This window comes from Hirundo rustica, chromosome 3 (assembly GCF_015227805.2).
Source record: "Hirundo rustica isolate bHirRus1 chromosome 3, bHirRus1.pri.v3, whole genome shotgun sequence".
NCBI lineage: Eukaryota > Metazoa > Chordata > Aves > Passeriformes > Hirundinidae > Hirundo > Hirundo rustica.
In genome coordinates this window covers 67,335,090-67,356,453 of record NC_053452.1, presented here as the reverse complement: position 1 = coordinate 67,356,453, position 21,364 = coordinate 67,335,090, and the positions used below count along the sequence as shown (strand labels likewise).

Here is a 21,364-nt window from a genome sequence, read left to right as displayed (position 1 = left end):
CTGTTCTTGAGTCAGAAAAAAATCACCAAGAAAATTTACCAAGGCTACAAGGGCAGAAATTGATGCCAAGTCCATTGACGCCACTTGAACGATGTAGAGCTGCAGGTATGTGCTAATAACCCATCTTAAAAGCCAAAAGATCTCTGAAACTGCAGAAGGGCTCTCAGATTAAATCACCCTGCTTCCCCATTCCACTGCCATGTCAATACCTCAAATGAGTTACTGGCAATTTTTCAGCTTTGTTGTTTTTTGACAAACAAAACCAGTGTAACCCTCAAGTCACTACAAACATCTCAACACCTGTGTTCTGTGATACGCTACTCCGATCTATGTGTTTTAAAACATTTTTCCTTCCTCACTAAACCCTGTGGTTCACAAAGGCTTGTTCAAGCAATAATTTTAATTTGCTCCACTGAAGATAAAATTTAGCTCCCTTGCTGCTTTGTGCTGAGTTTAAATTAAAAAAAAAAAAAAAAAAAAAAAAGACAGAGGTGAGTCAGCATTTTCAACTGGGGTGATGTTCAGCTTCCTTCCGATAAGCATGTAAACCTTTTTCAAATATTATCTCCACCTCTTATTTAAAGCAAATGATGATAAATAAATAGGTATCAGAAATATGCCATATGCTCATAGGAGAATTCCTTTTAAATTAATCATAGCTAAAACTATTATGCAAACTTCAAATATAAATAAATGCACCACAAGTAAGTTGCCCGCTTGATTTGTCAATTACTAATGAAAAGTACAGATGGAGTCATCAACAAACTACTTTAGTATCTGCAAGGCTTGTAGTCATCAAGAGGAATGGAGGAAGTAAATGAGAACACTGGGTGATACCTTAGCTGATCAAGCATGAGGCTGATAAATGGGTTTGTATTAACAAAGAGGAAATAAAAAGAGGCAGACAGCACTAACCCACGCTGAATATGCTTGATTAACAAAACCAAAAAATTAAAGACAGATTTTCCAGACCATATTCCTGTCTGCTGAGTTGAAGTAGATTTGGATTAAATAGGACTTGATACATATTTGGCAAGCAAAGTAATCTCACTAGAAAGCTGGAATATGTTAGTAGTAATTTTAATTAGTTAAATGTGTTCATTAATTCAACTAATTAATTTAATTAATTCATTCATTGGACAGTAGGAAACTAAGTAATCAATAAATGTTCAAATCCTTGACTAAGGTTCTTGTCAAAGAAATGAGAGTAAAAGATCAACTGTATTCAAATCCCAAAGAAAATCTGTCTGCCCTAAAATCTGAATTAAAATCTTTCTGAAATTTCTAAATACACCTGCTCTGAAAATAACATCTGAAATCTAACAAATTATATGAGCCAAAAAAAAATTAATATTTTTCCCCTTGAAGTATTAGATATCACTCAATAATGTCCAAAGTGACTGATCCTCATAAGGGTATATAAGAAGAGGTGTTTTAATTTTTGTCTCCTCTGTTCCTTGGTTACAAGGGTAGAACACTTTCAAAATAATTTAGTTTTGTACCAAACCCAAAAGAGCTCCCAATGCATTATTAGCAAGACTGGATTTTATGGTCAGGATAGTCAAAATACAGTCTTTATGTGACTCGACATTTGAATATACACCGTGAGTAATTCAAAATGTAAAGCAGAAAACTAGAGCAGTAATACAATCTATGCAACTAGAGATAATCATTGCTTTAATTTGGAAATGTAAATTAATGTACTATTACTCTGTGTATGTAAAACCATGTCTACAATATAAACCATGATTTGGGAAAATAATATGCACACAAGTACATTGCATTTAGGCATAAGTATCTGCTTCTTTGATTTCAAAACATTTCAGCTTATATGCTGATTTTTATAAGGCTGGAAAAACTTCACTTAAATCGATATGAAATTACCATTAAAGGTTACATATATAATATGTAGCTTCTGACTTCAGATAAGCTTAGCAGTTTAAAAGATCCTAACTTGCAAAATAAGATAATTATAGCAACAGTAATAGAGGAGGTAAGTGTAACTGAAGCAATTATTATGGAGGGTGAAAAGTGGACACATATTGTGTATTACCTCATTTTCCCGACTTTATACGATCTGATTAAAATGTTTCAGAAATATACAGGGAAAATTACTTTTAATAGCACTTGAATATTTGATTCTTAGTTCAAAGCCATTTGGTTTGTGATAATAATTATACAGTACCAAAAGTAATACTGAACGTTATAAAACCAATCTCTTGACTTCAAAGCAAATCATTTAATTTGTTATTCACTTTCCTTTTTTTTTTTAACAAAAGCACATCTGAATTTAAAGTACTATTTTAAGTGTAATGGAAGTTAAAATTCCTTTTATAAATGTGAAGAGCTTATTTCTATTTCTAGCAATTGAATTTATGCTTCAAAAGGTTTAATATTTTACTTCATCCAAAAGTGTGTATCTTAGAGGGAAAAGCGCTCTAAAAAGTAATAATGAATCAAAGTAATTGCGCACCGCAAGATGTTGCTCTGCAGGATAGGAAGGTCAGACCAAAACAACACCCAATCCTTAGTAAATCTATTCAGGTTTTATAGCTCAAAGAGAGATAAAAGTTTAAAACAGAACTCTTGGAAAACAAGAACTAAACAGGAAGCACAATCTATTGAGCAAGTTAACTTCTCTGACTTCAGTGGCAGTGTATTGGCGCTAGTTCAGGAGAAGTTTGAATTAGCAATTCTTACACAGTATCAACCTGAATTCCAGCTCACAGCCAGGTCACTTTGGGTCATGACTGTCGGTGCTGGATCACTAGATTACCAGGTATGGCACAAATGAGTGCATTCAGAACTGGGCACAATTTTCCATTTCTAGCAGGAGCTATCTGGCTAGCATAGTGCTGTTCCATCAGCGAGACCCAGGAACAAGCTTTCTTGGCCAACACTGCATCCAACACCTCAACTCCCTTTTAAGTGTAGGATATCTGGTTTTTGGAGATTGTTTCTAGCATCTTCCTCTGAATCCCTTTCTTACACCATCATTCATAGCTCTTGGGAACATGTTGATTAAAAATTCCAGGGTCATTTTGGCCACCACATATAGGATGACTTTGCAGCCACAGAACATGACCTTTATGTAGGTCCATAACAAACACAGTCCTCACTTGTTGCAGATGATGCTCAGTACTGGAATACCAGTGAGATTTGTTGTAGTTATTGAGAGCGACTGGTTATTGAGAGAGTTATTACAATCACATCTGGTTATGCTTGAAGGGCAATTTTTTTAAGAAACAGAGATCACATCACTTACACTCATTCCTGCCTAACTATTCAGCCCAGTTTGTGCTAAAATGGAGTCATGAGTTCAAGGGAAGTTGTCACTGCTACCTGGTTCCATCACTGCCTTCCCTGAGAAGCCTTCTGCCCTCCAGGGTGCAATGAGCTGCTGATCTCCATCTAAATGTGAAAGCCGCACTTACCTGTCTCTGCTTTCTGTCCCTCAGTGCTTTGTTATATAAAAATCAGCTATAATAAAAATAGTCACTCCTACTTCTGAACTTTTCTTCTTCTGGCAGGAAGACATGGCAGGAACTTTCAAGCCGGACAGTAGAAGATAGGAAGAGTAACATGGGCCAAGAGCTAAAGGAAAAAAAAGTGGGGGCAAAGTTCTCCAATGCTATATGACTGGCAACATTTCCAGTGCCTGATAAAATGCCTAGAAAAGGAAAAAAGCCCAGTGGAAAAAAAAAAAAAAAAAAAAAAAAAAAAAAAAAAAAAAAAAAAAAAAAAAAAAAAAACAAATATCCCTATAAAAAAGAGAACGAGTTTTCTTCTCTCTCATTAGTGCAAAATCCCCCTCTGATCAAATCTGTGCAATGCACTTATCTGAGATAGAGACTGAAGACTTTACAGAAGATCTCGACTAATCTGGGAGCTATGGGCTTCTCTGTCCTGAACTCTATCCAGCACAGAGAACTAAGTCCCTCCCAAAAAAAAGCCATGCTCCAGATGAAAAGGCTCTCAGGGGAAACATTTTTTTGGCAGCCTGCCATTCCTACAACACCCCTTTCACAGATCCCACACCTCCCTATATTCAACCTCTCTTCTTGGTCTCTCCTAAATCCCTAACATGTTAAATCCCAACCGTAACACAAGGTATGTGCTGAGCCGTAACCAAAGCACCCCACTCAGGGGCCAGACAAAATATTTCTTTGGACATGTCACTCATAGGGCAGCTCCTTTGCAATTGTTTTCCAACAGAAACTCTAAATATAGGATTAAGGACTCTGTGAGCATCCCCCTTTGGGATGTGGGTAAGATGCTCATGACCAAGCTAAACACCAACACGGAAGTAACATTTACAATCTTTAACTTTCTTGGAAATCTCAGCAGATCCCTCTATGTTCTTTTGTTATTCTCACTGAAAACCAGCAGAGAAAATGATGTGGAGTTTTTCACTTATCTCCTTTAAGGCTCACCGGTTTCCCATTTTTATGCTCTACCATTATTTAGATTTAATATGTACAGGAGAAAAGTCAGAATTAACTCTACAATGTCATATCTGAAATCACTGAATTTCCTTTAATAAGTAGTTGTAGCTGGGATGTGGGGAGATTATTTCAGTTTTTCATTCAAGTTGCAGGACACTGGAGGTAAGATAAGGCTAATATCAGAGGTCTGTGGCATACTTATAATTTTGTTAATGTTCAATTAAAAGCAAAAATCCTGAGGGCTGAGTCAGCAGTAAGGTAGAACCACACATAAAATCTGTGATCAGTAGAACAGGAATGAAGAGGGAGGAAAAGGGACAAAAATTGCTGAAAAATACCATGGAGAAATAACAGAATGAGTAACAGCAAATCAGTCTCGTAACATTTATTTTCAAAAATTACAGAAGATGTTAAAATGAACAGCAGAATCCTGGATCAGCACTTTGCAGAATAAGGGCATCTTGCTTCTCACTTTTCATAAGTGCTTACAACTGGGATTTACTTTCTCATGTTATGGTAAGTTTCCTGAGACTGGTAAATGTCAACAGCTGAGAGGGTTTGTTGAGATTCCTGTAGTTCTCTACCAGAAATCTCCATTAGGGAACAAATGGTGCTGGCAAAAATGTTATCTAACCCTCCAGAAGATTAACTCAAGTGTGTTAACTGTGTCTGCAGTACTAGGCTGAGGAGAATACGTTCTTTGACTGAGAAAAGTAAAGAATTACTGCATTTAGAGCAAAATTCTTGGGTGAGGACAGAAAAAAACGCCAGATATTATCTTTGCTGAAACCACATATATCCCAGTTCCTTTTGGAATGAATAAAAGCTTGTATAAGAGCTAAAACAAATACAGAAAATCTCCAAAAGCATATGAAGTTTACATTTTAAATGCCTCAAAATCTACTGTCATAGAAATCTGTAACTACGCACTCAAGCACTTCAAAGTTAGGAGGTGACAATATTAATATTGCTTTCATGGCATCCACTCAGCCAGTTTCAGAAGATCCACTGTGATACCATCTTTAATTACATGGTCATATCTAGTGCTCCCTACAGTGTTAATATGAATGCTGCTCACTAAATAGTCACCCTCTATTTTGTTTCGTCCTTGTATAGATAGAGTTAATTTACTGTTTTAAACAATTTACATTGTTTAGCATCCGCTCTCAATGCCAGTTACAAAATTACATGAATGGCTTCTTTCCTAGCAGCCTCTATTACAGCATTCATGACTGTAATATCCAAATGCTTTATAAACATTCATTAAATTCTTTTTGTGTCTCTTTTCCTTGTAATATACCTTCTGCGGAGAAACAGCCCAGAAAGGAACTAGGGCAATATGAAAATACTATTAGTATTTTCTACTAATTTTGTATGTTCAACTTGAAAAGTCCAGGGCCTGCCTTTCAGGGAATTTGACGTTCTGCAGTATGTAGTGGCTTATTTGGACAGCAACAGCTGCTAACTTCTGTGCCGCAGCAGAAAAGGAGAAATGCATGGAAAGCTAAAGAGACAGAGAAAGAGACACAGAAATCCTCCAGAGTCTTATTCAATTACTTTCATCATATGACCACCCTGTGACCAGTGCCCTTACTCAGCACATGGAAACCTGAACAGCCTTGCGTGCACCACTCTTCACTGCTGTCATCCATGTAGGACAAAAAGGGCTGCTGAACCAGCTTTTAATCCATGCCAGGTTTGCAGTCTGCTGTGGGTAAAGAGTAGTGCAGAAACCGGCAGAAGTTTACCAAGGGAGCCACCAGCAAGTCCTCTCTATGCTGAAAATAAGACTCCAAGCACTTTTGGGTTTTCCCAAAATATCAAAAATAGAGAATGCAACTTTCAAATTTTAATGAATATGTTCAGTTAATACATATAAAGTCTAATTGTATTTTCAAAACCTTGGCTATTTTGAAGCAAAATTTTCTTAGCAAAATCACACACTTTAGTGCAGCAATCTTCCTGACTAAACATCAAGCCCTTTCTCCAAAACACATGAACAAAAGATTTCTTGTATTGTTTCAAGCCATTGCTTTCAGTCAGAGAAAGAGGCAGTCTGTGCCTGGTATGAATCCTGGAAAATTCTCACCCGATCAGGTAAAGCCTGGAAAAATAAAAAAGCAACTAAGCAAGCTCTTCTGATAGAAAAATCAGGTTGTTTTTATTATAAGGCTAATGAAGTAATGAAGAGCTGATTTTTCAAAAAAAATTATGAAGTATCACTGCATAGATGAAAGCCTTCCAGATATAACATAATTAAGAAAAAATGTGCTTTACAAATGATGAGTGTGCATGGAGAGAGTGGGAGATGAGCTTTGGCTGCTTCAATTTTCCCCTGTATAGTTTACAGTGAACCTGATGACAGTTTCCAGGGGAAAACAAACAAACAAACAAACAAAAACCCCACCAAACAGACCAGTCTGTTAGACTGGCTAAACCATGAAGATGAATACTTGCCAGGAAGATTCCTTTCAAAAGCATTTTCAAAACCACAAACCTTCCCATAAATGGCATAAGAATCTACACAGTGAAAAGTCAGGGATTTCTCTAGGGCTTGCAGACTTTAATTGGGCAGAATCCAGAAAATTTAAGATAGGGTTTCAGGCAGAGCTCTTCAGAAAGAGTTTCCTCCTTACTTCTTTCTACAGGCTTGCCTAGGATCATTTTTAATTATGTCTTTCATTGTCATTTTTTATCAGATACTGAAGGGTACGTGGAAGGACAGAATTTAAGAGGAAGGAATTTAAAGCTAACGGTAAAGGAAGTCATAGGACATTGCAGGAGAAAAGAAGAAATGGGACAGTAAAAATTCAAAGCTGAGAGGACCATAGAATATTAGCAAGTGGATGGATTGAGAGAAGAAAGTCACAGTTAGTAGGCAATGGTGAGAAAAGAAAGACAAAGCTGAGGACTGCATTCAGTGCCCAAGGGCTATTGCCTGCTGCTGAGCTGCTGCACTGCTCAGCAAATGCTGGTTTTCACCTTATCCTGCTTCCAGAAGGAGCCTGGCCTTTGGCAACCATTTCAGTCCTACTTGGGAAAACAATTTTACAGAACATCTCTTGAAACAATTTCACAGACTAACTCTCACTGCGAGGATTGGTCTATAGAGATCTTTTCTCTTTCACTTTCTTAGTTCATCACACCACTCATTTTTGTACTTGCCAAAAGAATACTTTAACATTAGTTTTCCTCACATATATTTATTGTCTAGAAGTCATTGCTTTAAACCTCATTCACCAAAGGACCTTCAGCAAAAAATAAGTCAGGGGAGGTTGTTAAAAACGTTTATGTAAGAACACCCTTCTCTGTCTAATAAGTAAATCATCTGAGATCTTAACACCCTGCAGAGAGTACCTGACTTGGACTTGAAATAAAAAACCAATTAAACTGTTTATGTATAGTGACTCAGCACAGTTCTGGCTACTTATTTACCACAATTAAAATCTAAATCCCTCCAAGTGAAACCAGAAATTCAGGTTTTCAGGAATGGTTATGTCAGGCATCACACTTAACCTTTGGCAACTACGATTAGTTTGCTTCATACAGAAAGAACTGAGTCATGTATATTGCTCAGAACCCTGTTGTTGAATAACATATCACAAACTAAAATGAAGCCTACTATGTGTGCATTGTGTATGGCACTTGGAGCTTCTGAGTCTTTCCACAGTGGGTGGAATAAGTTTTTCTTTCCACAGAGAAAAACATAGAACATGTGAATAGATGTGTATAAAATAGTTGCGTAAAAAATGGCTCATTTCTACACTATGTAAGCATCTGAGATCTATCAAAGCAATAGAGCAACACTAGTTTATGTTGTCAAAAGTCTGTCTGCATGTTTGAAAGTGACTGTCTGTAGCAACGTGCTCTAAGTTTTGCTGTATTTTCCACACTTTGAGATCAACATTGCAATTTTTCTTTGAATAACCATTACAGTGTGAAATACAGTTTTAGAAAATAACAGATCCCATTTTGCTCTTGGCTTTTGGATAACATTTTCCTAGTGCTCTTGTCAGCAGATATAGCTGACTGGTTGGTGTTTTTCCAGAAACGCTAAATTTATGTTAGACTTGACAGAGTTTTATTGGTGAGATGGCAAAATATAAGAGGAGATATGAGAAGAGGCATAGAAGCAAAAAGGGAAAGAGAATTAAATTATACTTCTCCATCTATTTTCTAAACAAAATTTTATAGTAAATTTGGGAAAGTACTCAACTTGGATAATTTTAAAATTTAAAGGGTTTTTTTTTTTTTTCTATTTTCAAATGGAAGTCCCAACAAAATATAAGCTTTTTTTTTTTTTTCCTTTTAATTTTCTTCAGAAGTGATTACATGGTCTGAACAAGCAATACTGTTCATATTATTTCAGGGCATATTTTGATTTCATACAAAGCTAAAATGAAGAACTCTTGCAAAATTGCTCAGCTTCTTTCTTCCAGAAGAAAGGAGACATTTTTTCTTTCTCTCATCCCATACTTATTTGATAATGAATATGCTCACTAGAATACAAGTGATACATTCATCCATGTAAAAGGGGACCTTTAGCAAGACAAGTCAACTAAAACCTATGATTCTAATATATTATAGCCACTATCTTGCTGGAATTTACAATGTGCATAGATGCTTAAATATCATGATATTGGAAAACATAGCACTTAAATAAACAGAGGTAATATTTTGGGGACTGAATATCTGTGAGCCAGCTACCAAAATTGGGCATTACTTTTGCTACCATTTCTTTGTAGCAAGATGGTAATTGGCAGGTTATTGCCAGACACAAAGTCATCATACTTCTAGACTGAAGGAGCAGATTCACCACACTTCCATTGGGTTTTGTCTTTAAAAGCAGATGGTTTCAGTCTACTAATCACTGAGAATCTGACTGTAACACTGAACAAACTGTAGCTTACTCCACACAATCTCCATGGCTGCAAATGTATAACTCCCACCTACCCTGGCAAATAGATCTTATGTGTATCTGAGACTCAAAAGGAGCCCCAGGTTCCACTAACGAATCCCTGGGGCAGAGATGAACAAACTGCAGGGGATTACTTTCTCACATCAAGACGGCAACAGATGCGTCAAAAAGAGCTCTGAACCCCTAAAGTCTGTTTTGGTGCAAGAAGTATCTTTGTTTTGTGTGATGCCATTGTTTTTAGCATAATAAATAATGAGCTGTGCCTTAAATAAAGAGCCCTAAATAAAGGGCCTGTCAGGGCTTCACAGGCTTTTACAGTAAAGTAACTGTGTGGGATTGTTTAGGTAAGGGAAAATTCAACAGTGAGTAAATTGGTTTTAGCCCACCACAATGACAGGCATTTCCTCTTCCAGTCAAAAACAAATTTACTGTCTTGTAAACATAAATACCAAGATTACCTGTGCATTAGTCTAAAAAATCTGTGACATGTGTGTAAACCTTTCCTGCAAGGATACAGTGGGTCATGTCCATACTGTCACCTTATTGTGTTGTAAGGGATTACAGATAATATTACATTCATTTTTCAGTAGCTGATAATGGCAGCTGACCATGCTCCAAACATGAAAATTGATTTGCTCTGAGTCTGCTGCAGGATGACAAACCATTGTACCTTTGGCTACTCTTTGCACTCAGTAATGACTGGAAGTGACTCTTTCTCCTGTAGGAACAGTATTTCAAGGCAAAGAGCATGAGGTGTGTAATTTAGCATAGCTCACCCAATACTGGGTTCACTGCGCAATAGGAACCAAATCACAATCTGATAGGATTAATTTGTGGAAATATCCATAAATACATCTAATTTTGTGAGTCCCTGCTTTGCTATTGTGTAATTAATTTTAACATTTGTATTCATTCTCCACAATATTAGTCATCTGCATGCTATATTATTTAATCTGCTCTGAAGTTCTTTTATATGAGAAAACAAACAGTAAGTGAAAGTGATATCATAATGTTTTTTGTGCTATTTTAGTTACACAAGTCCCATTTAAGAGATTAAAGTCAACTGTCAAATTTGTTCTCTGTGATAGTTTTGTACCTGAATAAGGGTTCCAATGCATTTAAAGTTTGTTCAGAAAAAATGACTTGCATTTGGAGTCAATGAAAGGCTACTGCTGTCTTTAATATCCATTTGCTTTAGGATTTGGGGTGTGAAATTCAGCCATAAAATCACCTCTTTAAAAAAACCCCAAACTTAAAATACATTCTTGAGACTCTATTTCCGCTGCATAGAGTCTTTAAAATAGCATTGTAAAATCTTGCAACAATGCTAGTAGTACCTGTATACATTTGTACTTCTATACTGACATAATATACTGTAAAAGTAGCAATAACTCTGCTGTTCATAACCAAGGAACAAACTGGAAATCCTGAGGTAGCCCTTATGTTAACACGGTACAGAGAACACAAATAACATTAACTGATTTAACACTGTGGGAAACTCAAATAGACAAGAAATTTTTCAATCATACATTCACTTAATTTCCTGAACACTCAGGTTTACATCCTTAACATCTGCATAGTCTGAGTTTGCCTGCAACTTCCTGATAGCTCATCAGCTAGTCTGATTGAGTTTATTTCTGAGTATTGCCTTTGTTAACATTAACTTGTCAGGTTTGGTATCCATGTGTTTGTTTCCCTCCCTTTCCTTGCTGGCAAGGTCCTCAGATGATCCTGAAAAAGCAATGTTCCCACACTCCACATGCCCTTCTCTGTCAGTGCAACTGAGCAGCTCCTCCTCCTCACCACCACCCTCCTCGTGTGCCCCTCAGGTTTGTCTGCCTGTTCTTGTTTATGGCTCCCTTCACTACACACCCTTAGAGGAGCAAAGACTCCTTCCATATTTCCTTACAGAGACTTCCACTAAATGAAAAGATCAGTAATTTCAAAATGAAAACTGGGTTTGGTGAGTTCTCAACATTTCTGAAATTCATGGTACATATTCATTCTCACATGTGAGTCTTAGATTTCTTTTTTTCCTCTTCTTTTGCAGTGATGTTTAAAAAGCTGTGCTGCAAAAATTTTTATGCTATAAATACTGGAAAAAAATTAATTAAGCTAGAAATATATCTAATTTAGTGAGAGAAAGCCAAGGAAAAATTCTGACTGACATCACTGCAGATAAATTTATAATGTAAAGTATTACAGGGTACTCTGCACAGAAGTAATGGAATTTCAATTAATGCAATCCTTTATGGAGCCATCACATCACTTAAATCACTGCTTTGTTTTTTTCCATTTTTTATTGATTAAGGTTAGTGTACTAGAATGAAAAAAAAAAATGTATATCTATGTGGTTTAAGTGACAGAGAAAAAGAATAATTTTTCATTATCAATATTTTGTTTGATTTTCTGAAAAGCTATTTCTAGGCCTGTCTGGAGAACTGAAAACTGCAAAGACATCAATTTCCATTCTAATTTCTTATAACACTCATGGTTTTCTTTACACAGATATGAGTTGAAAACCTGAATGTCAACATTTAAGAAAATTCTGATGAAGGACAAACTTCTTATGTAAAGAAGTTTAATCTCTTATTTTTAAAGTTTTAACACAAGAAGGGCCTTTGAATATATCCTATATAGTATTGTTAAAAAATAACTGAAAAACTTACTTTTCCTTTTACACAGAATAGTAAATATGTAATAATATTTTGTCCTTTCTTTTTAAATATCATCCAATAAATTACATTCTTTCTCTGCTATGCATCCCTTGCTTACATAGCTTGAAAAAGAACAAAACATTTTACTACAGAAAAGCATGTGAGACTGATGAATCGTTAACCTCTTTTATGTCAACTGTGTTGCTGGAAGGCTGCTCAGTATCAAAGTCTTTGCAATGTCTGCTATAGCCTCATGTTGGAACATAATGTCCTTAGGTTAATAACAGGACATATCCTGGGTTTAGCACTGCATCTTCGGTAGGGAGCGAAATTAATTGATGGATAAATCTGTGAGGGTAAAGTCATTGATGCCTGCAGCCTGGGTTGACTTAGAGGCATTAGTGTAGACGGGGCAGATAGTTGAGATCTGTAAAGGACCAGTCCCTGAATGTCACAGGGACCTGTGCAGTGCTAGCATTTCCTTTTTTGCCTATTTATTTTCAGCATGTCTTTTTTTTGTGTCACTCATGACTGAGCAATCAACAATCTAGTAAAAAGAATAAAAAGAGGCCAAACACTTGTTTGGAAATAAAAAACTTTTTGCAGAGATGAGAGGGGTTTTTTGTGGGGTTGGTTGTTTTTTTGTCCTAATAACTTGGTCTTTGCCCACTGACAGAAATAAAGAATTGTGCAGTGTCAACACCTATGGTTTTGCTAAGCAGACTTGACAATAGGTCCGTAATTAGACATGGCAGTGATGACTTTGCTTATACAACAGTTCCAGCCCGTGGTGACGTACAAAGGTAAGAGACCAAAGAAAGTAGATGGGCTTGTGCACTTTTCACAAAATCCTTTCTGAAAGTAATAGGGCTAGAGGGAGCCATTGGTTTGACCTTGTAGGGTATCTCTTATGTTTTTATCTCTTAATCTCTTCAATACAGATAGAATCTTACACAAAGAAAGTCTTCTATATCCAACAGTGCTTTTCACATGTGACAAAATAATTCTTCACAGAGATACCTGACCTAGTTTGTATAAAATGAGCCCAGCTTTAGGACTTCTTAGCCTGGCTGAACTGTTGGTTACTATTTCTCAGTTCTAAACCGGGTCAGAGATCACTCAGCTCTGCACAGTTCTGTATTGTCCTAGGCAGAGAGCCATCAAAGGCGGCTATTGGGGAAACATTGTACAATACCTGGAGAATGTTTTTGCCAACAACATTATTCAAACACAACTAATCTATGCAAGTATGCACAATGCTTATTCATACTGAGTCGGGAAAAAACCTACCAAACAGGACTATTGAGTTGTGTGGCCTTTTTTTTTTTTCTTTTCTTTTCTTTATTTTTTTTCCTTTTTTTTATTTCTTTCTCTAAAAGACACTGTAAAGACCACCAAGGCTTAGGGAAAGCTAACTGGTTGTGTTTGCAGGATGTGTTTTAAGGACATTTTTTGGGAGGTTCATGTAATTCATTGCCATATTCTTTAAAATACATTAATGAAAACTAGTATCTAATGATTATAATTAACACTCACACTGATTTCAAGACAAGGTAGGATGAAATTTCCTAATTTCTCAGAATTTGAATAGACAAAGCGCACATATTATTATCTATATACACGACATACATAGAAAGCCACATTGCCAGAAAATAGGTGACCTTAATTCGACAAGTTTTCATGAACTGCTCATCTACAATGCCACAACTCCTTCCACTTTTCTGAGCAGAGACACATTTTCTGGATGTGGATATGCATATGGATGTAAAAATAGTACTGGCACTTGAAAAAAATTGTCATTTTACAGTTGATAAACCATTTCCTTTAGTGTTCAGTATAGACTTTGAATATTTAAGAAATAAGCAGAAATTAAATCAAAGTTTGATATGTGCTTGAAGAGAGCACTGGAATACTTAACCATCGTTAAAGAAGTTAAATTAATTATTTAATGGTCTTCTTGCAGTATTCCATTGTTTAAATTTAAGAGAGGCACTTCCAAGTCAAAAACCATCAAAAACATGATCTATCTTTGTAATACACACCTCATCTCACAGGACCGTATTGCATGATCTTAAAAGTATCAGTCTTGCAAAATTTCTCTATTGTGTGTGTGTACACACGTATACACACACAGAGGAAAAAAAAAAAAAAACAACCCATAGATAAAGTATATCAATTGAAAGAAAAGATGGAATTCCACATATAGGCTTTTCAATGTTTTATATAACATACATATTTTGGTGACAGAGACCTTTTTTACCAAAAAAAGTATAAGAATGACTTACAATACTTCGCAGGTTCCAAGAATGTGCAACAAACCTACTGGTACTTTGTGTAGTCATGTTAGCAATGAACAATTTTTACAAGTTCATTTCAGTACAAGGGTTAGTAGACATTCTGGTGGTGTCCTCTGGAGTTTGTACTGTGACAGAATAAGGAACTATGAGAGCAAGAGAGGAAGCACACAGAAACCACACTGGATTACATTCAGTTTTCTGAAATACTCTGTAGAATCTAAGGTTTCACTTATAAAAAAGCCTCTTGACATTTTGACTGTGAATACAACTTTGAAAAATGACCCACATGAATCAAAGGAACCCCAAAATCCTCACTTTGCAGGAAGTCTAAAACAAATCAGCCCAGTGAAAACTTTATTTGTCACATATAGTAATTGAGATTCAGTCAATGTGTGAAATAGTTAAAGCTGAGTCAGGTAAGAGAAGGTGAAGGAATTATGGAGATTGACAAAAATAACCTACAAGACATTTCTGCTTTCAGAAGGTAGTTTAAAAAGCTCACTCTGGAATTGACTAGTGAGGTTTCACTGATTAGGTCTGGGACTCAGTTTCCACCAGCTGGGAGATACTTACATAAGATATAAGAGATAAGAAATATTTTCAAAACTGACAAAAGTTAAAAGCAGTTGCTATGATCTTCTTTGACCTAATCTACTAGGAATTTGTATGGATTTGCTTCCCTCAGCACAGCAGTCCTGTGTCAATAATGCTGGCATGAACACATGGAATTAGTAATGGCCAATGGCACCTTGGCCTGCATCAGCAATAGTGTGGCCAGCAGGACCAGGACAGTGATCGTCCCTCTGTACTTGGCGCTGGTGAGTCCTATGCTCAGTTTTGGACTCTCTCATTACAAGAAGGGCACTGAGGTACTGGAGCATGTCCAGAGAAAGTCAGTGGAGTTGGGAAAGGTCTGGAGCACAAGGAGGAGGAGCAGCTGAGGGAGCTGGGATTGTTTAGTCTAGCGAAAAAAGGGTTCAGGGGTGATCTTACTGCTCTCTGTAACTACCTAGAAGGAGGTTGTTGTGAGGTGGGGGTGAGTGTCTTCCAGATAACAAAGGACAGGAAGAGAGGAAAAGTTGTGCCAAGGAAGGGGATTGGTTATTTTAAAAAATTTCTTGATGAAAAGGATTGCCAAGCACTGGAATAAGTTTCCTGGGGAACTGGTGGAATCACCATGCCTGAAAATGTTCAAAAGGCATGTGGATGTGGCTTTTGGGGCCAGTGGTGAACAGAGTGGTGCTGGATTAATGATTGGACTAGATTATCTTAGAGGTCTTTTTCAACCTCAGTGATTCTATGATTTTACGATTGTAAGTCTTTCAATAAACAATCAGCAGGTCCATCAGGATGGCAGGCAAGAGCCCCCTCTAACTATACTCTGTGTTTCCTCTATCAAAACCAGAATTCACATCTCTCCAGCAGTGAGGTGTTTTCTTTTATTTTTGCTTCATTAAAATTAACTGTAGAGCTAGGCTATATTTTTTATCCAGAACAATTTGCACTATGTCATTTTCTTGTTTAGTTTAAACAACTGGCAGCAACAAAACAAGAGCAGGTGAATGTGTTACTATGGTTCCTGTTTGAAGTGCAGAATAACAGATGCAGAAAAAGAGCACAGAGACAGGAAGGTCACACTATTTGCCAAGAAGTTCTATCTTTTAATGCAGACTTTGGTATTTGTCAAGTTGTTCTTTCTGATCATCCTTTGTTGGATGTGAAAATTAAATTATGTGATTTTATCTCCAATAATTTTGTTTTCCTTTTTCTAAGTGTTATATGTCTAAACACAGAAAGAGGAGCATTCCAAATTCATGTGATGCAGCAGATACAACCTCATTCAAACTACCTTAGAAATGAAAAATCTGTCTGGCTCATGGTTTTGACTGCTACCTCTGGCACAGAGAGAAGAAAAGCACCGAGTGCTCTTACAGTTGCTAATATATCATTAGCATAGTTTGTGTCTGCTTTTGGTCAGATATTATTTAAAATAATGTTTTCATGATGCCAGATTTACTTCCTCATGAAGAGAAAGTTCATTATGTGATTATGGTTTGCCAGATTAATGCTTCCACTCCCCAACTGCCTTGTCCCACCTACCCCAGGTGAGGCCAGGACAACACACCTGTCTCCAGAGACACTAAACACAATTCCTTCATGATCTCTCCACCTGACAGGTTGTTTTTGGTATAAGAAGTACTGCAGGTGCTAGAAGAGCTCAGCAATGAGAAGATGCTTTACTGGTAAATATAAAAATGAAGGGCCTTGTTTCCTCTGCCTGTCCAAAACAGACTTCATTGCAGCAGGTGTGCACTTCTTGGATGCATTTCATCTTGTGCAGCACGTGTTTGGACCAAAATGTTGCAGCAGACAGAACTTAAGCCATGGATTTACCTTTTCTTCCCCCTATTCACACATATTGTTGTTAATTTCATCCAAGTCATCCACCTATGAAGAGATCGCTCAAGCGATCAAAAGGAAGGAAGCAAAATGACCTTTTTTTCTTAAAAAAAAGTCATGCACAAATAAGAAGTGTTTGACTTTTGATATCATAATTTATATCTATTATATAATATACTTGCAAAATATAATATAAAAATGCTCCCTTCAATTGTATCATACAACTTCTACCAATAACCTTTGGTCTGAGGAGGGCAACACAGTAAAGAAATCTCATTTCTTCTCACTTCTGATAGCCAAGGATACATGAAAATTGCCTTTGGTATGAATAGTGTTTATTTTTTTTGTTTTCCCCAGATGAGATATTGCAAATCCTTTCTGCCCTTTCCCCCAGATATTGATCCACCTTATCAGCTCTACCTCAGTCAAATCGGACAGTCAGAGACATCCCAGAAGAAAAATTGTTATTGAAAGAACTTTCTCACTTTCTTTCTTGCTTTACTTCATTCTCTTTCTTACTGAGGAAAAGTGAAGAAAAACATGCCTTTCTCCCTGATAAAAATTCACAGACACTTCAGCAAGGGGTCAAACTGGTCTGCTGCAGCACTTGCTCAGAACAAGCAATGGCCCAGCATTATTCTCTGCCAGAACTGACAACACAGATTCAGATGGACTATCTGATCTCCAAGTGTCTTTATTATAAAGGCCATGTCAATATGTTGATAAGGGAGGGCCAGATACATTTGCTTGTTAATACTCTTGAAGGTCACAGGCAAAACTGAAATTATAAGCAAAAGGAATTTGACTACTCTGAAAGCAGCTCTCAAGCATCTATTGGCTAAACTTACTGACTGGCCCTGTCATCTTGCACTATGGAACCTTTCATGACCCTCTATTCCTTTGTTTCAGTGACTTTATGGAGTAGCCATGCAGGCATATGAATGCAATTTTTAAAATTCTTTCTACACAAACATGCTGAAATCAGCTGCTAAAGAATGTGATCAGTCTGGTTTTCTTCCCAAGCTTCCTAAGAGTCACACCAGGAATTAAGTCTGTTTCTCGGAGCAGAATAGCCAGTGTTTCTTTGTCTAATGAGATGGAGATGCAATGCAGAAGAAAAATTCCTGTTGTCTCTGTAGATGTACAGAAGCTGGCTGGTGCTACAAAATGTGCATTCAATTAAGTCAAAGACTGTTGAACAACTCTGCCTGGCAAATATTGCAAGCATAAAAAACACGCTGCAAATATATGGTAAATGTGCATTTTGGCAATGAACACGAGATTGTGAGCCTTCCATTCATTGTCAGTGCTGTGCTGCCATAAAGGACTGCCATACAGGATGCAAGGATGCATTAGAAACTTTGTGTATTTCCACAAATGTCTATATCATGGCCATGAAAAATTGGCCAACACCAAAGGGAATTAAAACCAAAATAGAGATGAGAAAAGATAAACTAAGGTCGGCAGAGAGAATGATTTAATCTTTGAATTTTAATTATAGAGACACTAGAACAACCTTTTTTCTAATGGCAATCTTTACTTTAGGGAAAAGAAAGGGTAGTTCTTTACACCATCATTACCCTTGTTCTTATTGTTTCACTACAATAACAGAGGTGTAAACTACAGAGGGTAGGTGAAAGGGAATTCTTGGAGGAAATTGTAGCAAGGGATCTTCAAATTTGATGCAAGGCAATAAAAGTCCTCACTATGAGGATGAACAGCGCAACAGGAAATGCCCAACAAAGCAAAGAGGTCTAGTTTTATTTTGGCCATGTTTGAGTTGGGATGATTCTTTAAATGTCCTGCAGAGGTCCTTTCTAATCTCAGTTAGTCTATTGTTGTATCTGTGTGGGCTGACAGCAGACAGGCTGGTATATACATGAAGATCACTAAAGCCAAATGACAAAGAAATCTGAGAAAAGACAACATGTTTAAGCCACATTAATTTTGCTGTGAAATAAAAAACTCATTTTGGAGAAATTACTTCATCTGAGAGCTGGAAAACTTTCCTCTCCAGTGTCCTAACAATCTATAGAGAAAAATGCTTTCTTTTAACTTAGTCTTTACTTTAAAGGGAGAAAGGTATATAAAAAAAAGTAAAAAATTATAAAATTGATTCAGTAACAAGTAAAAAAACAGAGGTTACACAACAACACACTTTGGCAAACAACTTTGCATTTGAAGCTCTAGATATAGAAAGATAAGGACATTAGGAGCTGAGATGTATAACAGAAAAATTACTTTCAAAGTATTAGCAGCATGAAGAAATCTGATTATATCAAAGAAAACTAGCTCTTGAAAGAGAGCAAAGGCTAAGCTGAGCTAAATTAGAGCCTACCACCATTTATCTAGTAATGCAGAAAATGCCTCCCCTGCAGATTAATTTCTCCAGCTGGAAGAATTTTTTTGAACCTGACCATTGAAAATGTTGGCTGCCTGAATAGAGAAATAGAAACAGCTGGTCAAACTCTGGAAATTAAGGTCTTCAGGTTAGAGATTAATCTTAGTTTTGCCTTAAAATGCCTCTAGCAAAAATCTTGCAGCTGATAAAAGACTGGCATAATCATATCTGATATGCCATATTTTCCTAGCCTGCAGCATTACAGTGGGCAGATCAGGTCATAGATGATGTTTCAGGTCCAAATGAGATTTAACTAAAAGGCTGCATCACCATCCCTCTAAAGTCAACATTCATTCTGAGACTAATAATGAATGTTGCTTATGGCATTTCTTTACACAGTGATAATTTTTGCCAAAACATACCTTGGGAACTGCAGTCAGACCTGTTTCAGCAAACATTTCCTCTGACTTCAACATACAGAAGTAACTGTGCAGCCCAGGCTGATTCAGACCCAACTTATCATCACTAGGGAGCCAAGTAACTGGTTCTGTGTGATTCCTGATCTATTTCAGAATATTTCATAAGATCTGGCATGCTTTGAAGCAGCAGAAGAAGAAGGGGTGTATAATTAAACTCTGTGAAAGTTTAACAACTTCTACTGTACTCTGTTGTTGTATCCACTTTTGGCCTTTGCAGTACTTGCTTTAGTTAACTTTGTCCTGAGAGCAGAGATATGCTTCCAGAGAAGATGCACAGTCTAGAAGAAACCATTAGAAACTTATCTGTTAGAGACTCGCCCATCATTTGAAAGAATATGAAAAGGTGTAAAGGTAGCTTGGTTTAACTGATTAACTAGTAACTTTGCAGCTGGTTAAGCTGAACACTATTCAGGGCAGGGGTTAGATATTTCTATTCTCTGGGTATCATCTGATACACACTAACTCTTATACAAATACAAATAATGAACCAGAACAGGATTAACCAACTTGATCTTCCCAGATGATTTTTAAACAACCGATTAGTGTATATCACAGAAGGAAATTATTTAAAACAAAATAAAACCCCTCCACATTCTCCCTCTGGTAATTTATTTTTCTGTGACCATGGTGTCTTTTCTTTGCACATGCCAACTAGTGCTACCACCTCTAGGGCCACTGGAGGTTGAACGTGGCAGGGTACTACCCAGCAGGAGAAAAGGCCGTGACCTCCTGTCTCAAACCCATTTAACATAACAGAAGAGTCTCATTTCACACAACGTGGGCTACTCACGGCTCAGCCTCGATGCTCTGGTCAGCAGCTATGTAGTTGGCGGGGATGTAGCCCGTGAGCTTGCGGCCAGGACAGACTGACCCCTCTGGCAGGAGGAGCTTGGCGTACCACCATCCCTCATGGGATGCATTCAGCACTTGCAGTTTATCCCCAGCTCGGAAGCTCAAGTCGTCCTCAGTGCGAGCCTCGTAGTCAAACAGAGCCACAAAGTTGCAAATGTTTGCTAGATCCTGGCCGGGCAGTGGAGGTAAAGGTTTCTCTTTTATCTTACCCTCTAAGTCCTTCTGTCCTGCTTGGAGATCAGGTTTTACCACAGCAAGGTTGGCGAAGACCTGGCCTCCTTTGTCTTCCTGCTCACCGTTATTCCCAAAGAATAAGCAAGGAAGGTAAGGCTCCAAACAGGGACAGTGCTTCCGGAAGAAGTTTCCCATCCTGATTCTTTGTTGCTTCCTCTGCTTCTGCTTTTCTTTTGCTTTTCCTGGTTGCAAGACCCTTAGACCAATTTTTGCATCCTCCACATCTTAGCTTTTTGCACACTTCTTTTCCCCCTTCTCCTTTGGCAAAAAATGAAGCAATTCCTGGCACAGCTGGAAGCTCCTCTCTGGGTCCCACAGAGAGCACATTACACACGGCTCCCAATCAGGGAGTGAAACCCAAGCATTCAAGTGCCAGAGCACGTGTGGAGGGAATTTTTCACTTCCTCTTCAGAATAGGAAAGCAACACAACAGCTGTGCTGGCCTGAGCTCTGAGAACAACAGTGAAGTGTGGAGCCTTTTCTGTTATAGCAAAACAAAGCCAGAACATGTAAATAAGGGAGGCTTTTCAATTCCTTCTGTTTGGGATGGGTGTTTTCTTATCTCAGATGTGGTCCGGTCATACGATCAGTGGTGAATGTCTGTCTTGGCAATGATTAACCAAACTGACCTGCCTGGTTCCTCAGCAGTCTGACGTGGACAGCTTGAATGAATATTTCTTTTTGTTTCCTGGTTTGTACTGGTTTCGGTTCGCAGTGGGAAGCCTTTGCTTGCCTGAGACT

At 37.4% G+C, this 21,364-nt stretch overlaps 1 protein-coding gene across 1 annotated transcript in view; it reads right to left on the bottom strand.

Moving 5' to 3' along the window:
- The window catches only part of FRK (fyn related Src family tyrosine kinase), a 46,805-nt gene extending 26,047 nt beyond the window's left edge, over positions 1 to 20,758 (bottom strand). The window contains exon 1 of the mRNA XM_040058613.2: positions 20,328 to 20,758. Coding sequence (XP_039914547.1) covers positions 20,328 to 20,758 — 431 coding nt within the window. The remainder of the gene's footprint in view (positions 1 to 20,327) is intronic.
- Between the last annotated feature and the right edge of the window lie 606 nt (positions 20,759 to 21,364).